The 7,734-nt window shown below is 38.1% G+C and overlaps 1 protein-coding gene across 1 annotated transcript; it reads left to right on the forward strand.

Moving 5' to 3' along the window:
* The first annotated feature begins 2,198 nt into the window (after positions 1-2,198).
* Positions 2,199-7,418, forward strand: LOC109217926. The gene is made up of 2 exons (XM_019382223.1): positions 2,199-2,413; positions 4,507-7,418. The coding sequence occupies exon 2, from the start codon at positions 4,669-4,671 to the stop codon at positions 6,889-6,891; it is 2,223 nt and encodes a 740-aa protein (XP_019237768.1). The 5' UTR covers positions 2,199-2,413; positions 4,507-4,668; the 3' UTR covers positions 6,892-7,418.
* Positions 7,419-7,734: the final 316 nt, after the last annotated feature.

Below are 7,734 nucleotides of genomic sequence, written 5' to 3' on the forward strand. Positions count from 1 at the left end.
AAAATTCACTCATTGTCATATCAGAAACTAGTTCAGTTGCTAAAAATATAGTTTCCCCAATCTCATCAGTTGCTACACTAGCTTCGGCGGTGTCAGTATCTTTGTGCTCATTTTTCCTTTCCTTATTCTTTTCTTTATTTTTCAGTTTACAACATTCGGAGATAATGTTTCATTTCTTATGATAATAGCGACACTCTAAACTATTGTATTTGGATGTTGAGTCGGATTTACCCCTAACAAACAAGCCAACTTCCGCTTGAGTTTCACTAGCTTCCCTAGTAATATCATTGTCTATATGTTTTTTTTTTATTTAAGATAGATTTAATATCCATATAAGAGATATTATCCTTAGCATAAAGCATAATATCACTTATATGCTTAAAAGATAGGGTAGAGAACAAAGCAGTAATACGGCTTGGTCCTCATCTTTAATTTCAGCATCCATATTACTCAAATCCATAAGAAAATAATCAAAGGTGTCAAGATGAGAGAGAATAAAGGTACCTTCACCCATACGAATTGTGTAAAGGTTCTGCTTCAAGTAAAGTCTATTTTCCACCGTCCTATTCATATACAAGGTTTTTAATTTTTTCCACATGCCTTTGGATGTGGTTTCTACATAAGTTTCACGTAAAACCTCATATGAGAGATTTAAGATGATACATGCCTTTTTGTCTATGACGGCAAATTCCTCACCCGTCATTTTATCTGGCTGCTTCTCCTTTCCTTACAATATCAAGTCTAAGCCATCATGAATTATGATAGATTCTCCATCTTTAATTGCCACTTCCCGAAATTTGCACTTCGATCACATTTTTCAACATAAGTTTTTATTAGAGTCATATTGGCTATTAAAATTAACCTAGTTAGATTTGGCTGTAATACCAATTTGTTAGGATCGGGAACCTGGGTAGTGCGAAATTTAGCCAAACAACAATATAATGACAATAACAAAGAAAGTGCAAGTTGGTAATAACGGTAATTAAAGAAGATAAAGAAGGCACACAATTTAACATGATTCGATCAAGGTGATCTACACCCAAAAGTGGAGAAGAGCGATTTTACTTAACGATCGGTATACAAAAGAGAGTACAAAATAAGAGATAAAACTCTAATCATCCCAAAATTTATCCCAATAGAATAACCTCACTAAATCACTCCCAAAGAAGAGGTTCACTCAAAGTATTTCCTAACACCAACTCTATGGAATATAACAAAACTCTCTATTACAAGAATACTCAAAATGAGTTTCTAATCAAAATATGGGATAATTCAAATGAAGTAAGATGACCCATATTTATAGTGCAAAGTTCTTGGTCCCCAAGTAAAGAAATAAAGAATAAAAGAAAATACTTTTATTCTTTGGTTCCAAGCTAGAATGCTTTGGCTCTAAGTTTGAATACGCTGGCTCCAAGTTTGCTTTGGCTTCAAGATTAGCCATGAGCAAATTTAGGCCATGTCGTACACGGGAGGTTTCTGATTATAGATTAGACACAGATTTTTAGCTTTCTTACTGCTTGCATTTTAAAGAAAAATCTAACAATGGTATCAGAGCAAACTGATCTTATGAGATATGTGAGTTCATTCTAAAGAACATAGCCAAAATCGAGTTTTACACATATTTTTCAAACATAATAAGCAACTATCTCTCTTTAAATGCTTCATAAATTTTTACTAGTGAAAACTATCAAATTCGATTAATGAAGATAAAATTTTATGTTTAAACTTATGATTTATTGGTTGTAATGGAGAAAGATCATAATGTTAATATTCTCTTTTAACGCATAACTTGTCGTGAGCCATTTAATATAAAAGGCCATTTATTTAAGAAAATAAAAAATAAAAAGATATGTAAAACTCTTACGGTCACTCATTTAAAAGAATAATTTTGGTACTTTAAGTATATAGTATTTGGCTTATATATTATTTTTCTGTAATTTCTTAAACTACGTGCTTAATCAAATATTATCACGTAAAACGAAGCAATGATAGTTAGTTGAAAAAAAAGATGGAAGGTTCTATTTAAAAAGTAACTATGGTTAAGAGCCATGGTTTTTTAACTCTGGTTAAGGATTGGTGCTTAAAAAATAACTATAGTTAAGATCCATGATTTGATTTGTTAACTCTGGTTACAACCCCCCCCCCCCCCTCCGCAATACCCCCTCCTCCAAAAAAAGTGTATAAAATGTAAAACAAGCCCATGCCTGGCTGTTCTTTTCCCAAATTAAGAGATTATGTGGGCATTTTAGGGTTGTTCTTGGGCTCAGAGGGGGTTTTGACGAAAAAAAGAATTTCAGTTTCTTCAAAGGGTCCGTCTTTTTCTACTCCAATTTGGTGGGAAAACTGAAGGTCAACAGCAGAGCAGCAGCAAAACGCTTCCTTTTTCGATTCAAATACTCATTTGCACATTTGGGTTAGTTTTTTCTTTTTTCATTTCGATTGCGCAAAAAAAGAGGTTCTTATCTTGGTAATGAATTTTAGGGTTTCTCTTTTGAAATGTAAAATTGGACCGTTACAAACCGCTAATGTTTCAGATCCATTTGGCATCTCGTCATTCGAAATTTTGATTTGGGATCGTTCTGTTACCGTTCCATTTTGTTTCCCTTTTTTTTTTTTTTTTTTTTGCTTTTGTAGGAGTTAACTTTTGGTACTAACACTATATAGTAGTTCAATTTGAGTTCTCGTGGCTTAAAAAGTTTGAAAATTTTCAGCTGGACAAAGAAAGGTGGCCACTGGGTCACATTGCAGTTCGTTCCTCGTTGTCTGCTTTAGTTAAAAATTCTTATTATATAGGGGTGAGTTGAGCTTAAATGGAGAAACATGGCCAGTGGGGATTCATATAGCAGATCCCAACTTGTTTGGGACCGAGGCCTAGTAGTAGCAGTAGTTGTTGTTGTAGGTGGACTGCTATTGTTATGAAGGCTGAATGATTAGTGCTTAGCTTGAGAGGTGGACGCTCTTAAGAGCATCCTGCTCTGCAGTTTTTAAAAGTACTTGATACTTTTGGGAGCAATCAATTCATTATCCAGATTTATTTCATGATCATCCCCTAGTTGACTTTCCTTCCACCTTGGGGGGGGGGGGGGGTGTGTTTGGGAAGAACTATATATGATCGCCTCATGTTTTTATTTCTCTCTTTCATTTCAGAGTAGATTTTTCAGGTCGGGGTGGGGGGTGGCCTGCAGAAGATAAAACTGTTTGGAACTGTGGATGAGTAGATGACAGGGTAATCTGTATTGAGTCTTTGGAATGCGGAAGTGAGTTGGTTACTGAATTTAGCGAAGAGAATAGAATTTCGCAGAGAGGGAGAGATGAAATGAGAAATTTTACCATTGCAAGTTTCTAAAGTAAGTTTACGAAATTTGGAATTTTCAATGGCGTGTTACAACATAAATGTTTAGAATGGGAAAATGTGGAGTAGAGAGAAATAGAAGTTTTTACTCTTGTATGGGGTAGAGGCATTCATTACTAATCAACTTCTATGTTTTATGTCTATTGTGCTGCTCAGTGGAGTTATGTTAACATCTATTACTTGAAAGACTGGAAGTTGAATTAATCCTCTTGCAGTTGGAAGCAAGTCTATATTTTCATTAATGTGGTGCTTATGCTTTCCTGAGCCGAGGGTCTATTGGAAACAGTCTCTCTATCCTCATGAGGTACGGTAAGGTCTGCGTACAGACTACCCTCCCCAGACCCCACGGTGTGGGATAAGACTGGGTATGTTGTTGTTGCAGTTGGAAGCAAAGCTCAAAAAGAAGATTTCCTTTTCTTGGTAGAAAAGTAAACTTGGCACTTAAATTTTGACTTTAAGATTTGACTGATGTGAGGAATTCACAATTTAGTATAAAAAACAACGTACTCTAACCGGACGTAATAGTAGCTGTTAACTTTATCCAACTTTTCTGCATGGTAAAACTACCAGTAATGTCGCTGTTGTTTGAACAAGATATTTTGCATTAGAAACTACAGGAGCTCAATTTTTTGCTAAAGAATCCCATTACTTTAACCTGGATAGTAAAAGTTGCTAAAAAACTAACACAAGCAAATATCTGGAGTTTTGCTCTCCTGTTGCATACCTTTCTTGGCCTTCCGGCTAAGATCAGGCGTACTATCTGTTCCCTATCCTGTCAAATATAATTTTGCATCATGGGATTTCCAGAGAGATAGATGTCAGTCTTAGTTGATTAATCACATGTTTTGTATGATGGATCCAGAATGTCTATCTTGACTTCCATTTACCAGGTTCAAAAGTCTATTGCTGTCAGCAACAATTTATCGGCCACTAAGCGTTGAGGCACTAGACTATGCACATGTCTATATGCGTCTGCGTACATGTGCATGTTTCTTTTTGGTATCTAAATTCTAATATTTTTCTCTGATAAGTTGTTTTTCGCTAAATTATACTACGGAACCAAGACCAAGACATGTTACACTTTTTTTTGTTGGTTCTGGTTCTGTAATGACGTATTTCTAACAGCCTTTGATCCTTCCCTTGATGTGAATCAGGTATTGGAAGATTTGAAGTATACTGTGCTTCAAGAAGGGGAAGAGATTTAGTCATCAGTATCTGATATTCACATGCTTTATATATTTTGGTAGTCTCAGTGTTACTGAATGGCGCACTGATTGGAGATTACTAAAGGAACTTTCTAATCACATACACAAACTATGGAGTGCAATAAAGATGAGGCCGTTCGGGCAAAAACAATTGCAGAGCGGAAGTTCGAGCAGAAGGATTTTGCTGGTGCAAAGAAATTTGTCTTAAAAGCTCAGGCCTTGTATCCGGGGCTTGACGGTGTAACCCAGATGTTAACAACACTTGATGTCTATATCTCTGCCGAAAATAAAATAAGCGGGGAAGTGGATTGGTATGGGGTACTTGGTGTGGGCCCCTCAGCTGATGATGAAACGGTGAGGAAGCAGTACAGGAAGCTAGCTCTCATCCTCCACCCGGATAAGAACAAATCTGTTGGTGCTGAAGGTGCATTTAAACTTTTGTCTGAGGCCTGGAGCTTGTTATCTGATAAATCCAAGAGGTTGGCATATAACCAGAGGAGGAGTTCAAGAGGATTCCAGCAGAAAGTTCCAGTGCACTCAGGTGGTGCATCAGCACCTCCACGGAATGGATTTCATAATTTTCCTAGTAGGCCAAATTCAGGTCCAAAGACTCATAAAAATGCTTCTCGAACGTCCTCTTCATCAGTTAATTCTTCATCCAATCAAAGAAGTGATACTTTCTGGACCATTTGCCACCGATGCAAGATGCATTATGAATATTTGAAGATATATCTCAACCACACTCTTCTTTGCCCCAACTGTCATGAAGCTTTTTTGGCTACAGAAACATCTCCTCCATTCAATTATAACAAGTCATCCAATTCTACTCGCCCGTGGCATCAGAATATAGGGAATCATGCACCTAATGGGAATCAGTTCCCTATAGGAGGAAATGCTAGTGCTGGCAAAACGGCAGGATCAGCAGCAGCAAGTTCTAATACTGCAAATTCTTCGAACTTTCGACAGGATTCATATTCCAGAACGGCTGGTGTTGGTAGCTTGGATCCTTCCATTGCAGTAAAAGCAGCAAATGTTGTTCAGCAGGCACATGAGAGAATGAAGAGAGAACGTGATTCACAGACTAGTTCTGGATGGGGGAGAGCTCATCCTTTTACCGACAGAGAGGCACCTCTCAAACAGAGAAGACTGGATGAGGATGGCATCCGTTATAGATCCAATGCGCCTCAGTATGCAGAAAGGACTTATGGTTTTTCTTCTAGCAAGTTTAACAGTACCAGGGAGCTGACGCCACTTGAAAACCGAAATATGCTGATGGAGAAAGCTCGGAAAGAGATACTCAAGAAGTTGAATGAATGGAGATCGCAGCCTCAAGATACACAAAAACATAAGGTAAAGGAGAGCAAAAAAGAAAAACAGAAGAATGCTAGTGTTCCTGGTCATAATGTGAATGGGAATGTTGAGTCATCAGCTATGAAGGGAGTAAAGAAAGCTGTTAATGCTTCAGCTAATGATGCATATCAAGAGGATCCAGTGCCGGAGTCAATGAATGTACCAGATCCTGACTTTCACAATTTTGACCAGGATAGGACTGAAAATTGTTTCGGAGACAATGAAGTCTGGGCTGCATATGATGCTGATGATGGCATGCCCCGTTTCTACGCTCTGATTAACAAAGTCCTCTCAAGAGAGCCATTTAAAGTGAGGCTCAGTTGGCTTAATTCAAAAACCAATAGTGAATTTGGTCCAATGGAGTGGGTAGCTTCAGGGTTCTACAAAACATGTGGTGAATTTAGGATTGGCAGATACGAGACAGGTAAGTCTGTGAATTCCTTCTCCCACAAGGTTCAGTGGTCAAAAGGCCCTCGTGGATCTGTTCAAATATATCCTAAAAAGGGGGATGTTTGGGCCCTCTACAGAAATTGGTCTCCTGACTGGAATGAGAATACACCTGATGATGTCATACACAAGTATGACATGGTCCTAGTTCTTGATGACTACAATGAGGAGCAGGGAATTTCAGTTGTTCCTCTCATCAAAGTTGCTGGTTTTAAGACGGTCTTTCGTCCTGACCTGAATTCTGAGAAGGTGATAAGAATAACCAGAGAAGAGATGTTTCGTTTCTCTCATCAGGTCCCAAGCCACTTGCTTACAGGTGAAGAAGCTCAAAATGCTCCAAAGGGTTACCAGGAGCTTGATCCAGCTGCTACTCCATTGGAGCTTCTTCAGACATTAACTGAAACTAATGAGGTGCCATCTATGCAGAACGGTGGAGAGGTTAATGGAGGTTCATCACAGAATGTTCAAGAAACTAAAACTAGTGAGACTGCTGATCGTATTCTCAAATCCAGGGAAGAGGGGATAGTAGAAAGTTAAGAAGCTCCATGAAAATGCAGGAAAATAGCTTTTTGCCACAATAGCCAAAAACAGCAGATTTGAATTTTGCAAGAAAATTAGTGGAATGAGGAGATATTTTGAAAATACATCTAGTTGAAGACTTTTTGCCAGACCTTTTGACTTCAACTGAATGAGATTAATTGTGGTTCAGAACAAAGCATAAGTTTGGGCTTATATTAATGGATCAAGGCCTATTAGCTGAAGTGGAGTTCGATTGTGGTGGAATTTTTTTAGACGGTTACTACGCAGGCCCTTGTTTTGTACTTTGATCAAAGGCAAATGGTTGATCAGAGATATTAACACGGGTTAATGCTTTTTTTCCTCTGGATGCCGTATATTCCCATGGGTGTACTTGGTCCTTTCCTTTTGTTACTAAATCCTGTAGAGGCATCCTCAAAGTTTTTATTTTGCTACAAACTAGAATGACTTCTATTCTTGGATCTGGTGGAGTAAAAATATTGTTTACCTTAAATTTCTTAAGAGACTGATTTTCTGTTAAATACTGATATCATAGAATGTTAATGGGCAGCCTGGTGCACTAAGTTCCCGTTATGTGGGAGGTCCGGGGAAGGGCCGGACCACAAGGGTCTATCTTTCGGAGCCTTACCCTGCATTTCTGCAAGAGGCTGTTTCCTCGGCTCGAACCCGTGACCTCCTGGTTGCATAATTTCCAGAGGTATATCCAGTGATGTCACCTCAGTCTAGTGATATTGTTCGAGGAAGCATTTTTCCTGTGATTTAAAAAGTTAAATGTTCTTTGGTGGAAGTTGACCTTTGTCCTAGTTGCTTCTTTGCGCTCTGGATAATTGAGACTTTCAAAAG

This window comes from Nicotiana attenuata, unplaced genomic scaffold (genome assembly GCF_001879085.1).
Source record: "Nicotiana attenuata strain UT unplaced genomic scaffold, NIATTr2, whole genome shotgun sequence".
Classification (NCBI taxonomy): domain Eukaryota; kingdom Viridiplantae; phylum Streptophyta; class Magnoliopsida; order Solanales; family Solanaceae; genus Nicotiana; species Nicotiana attenuata.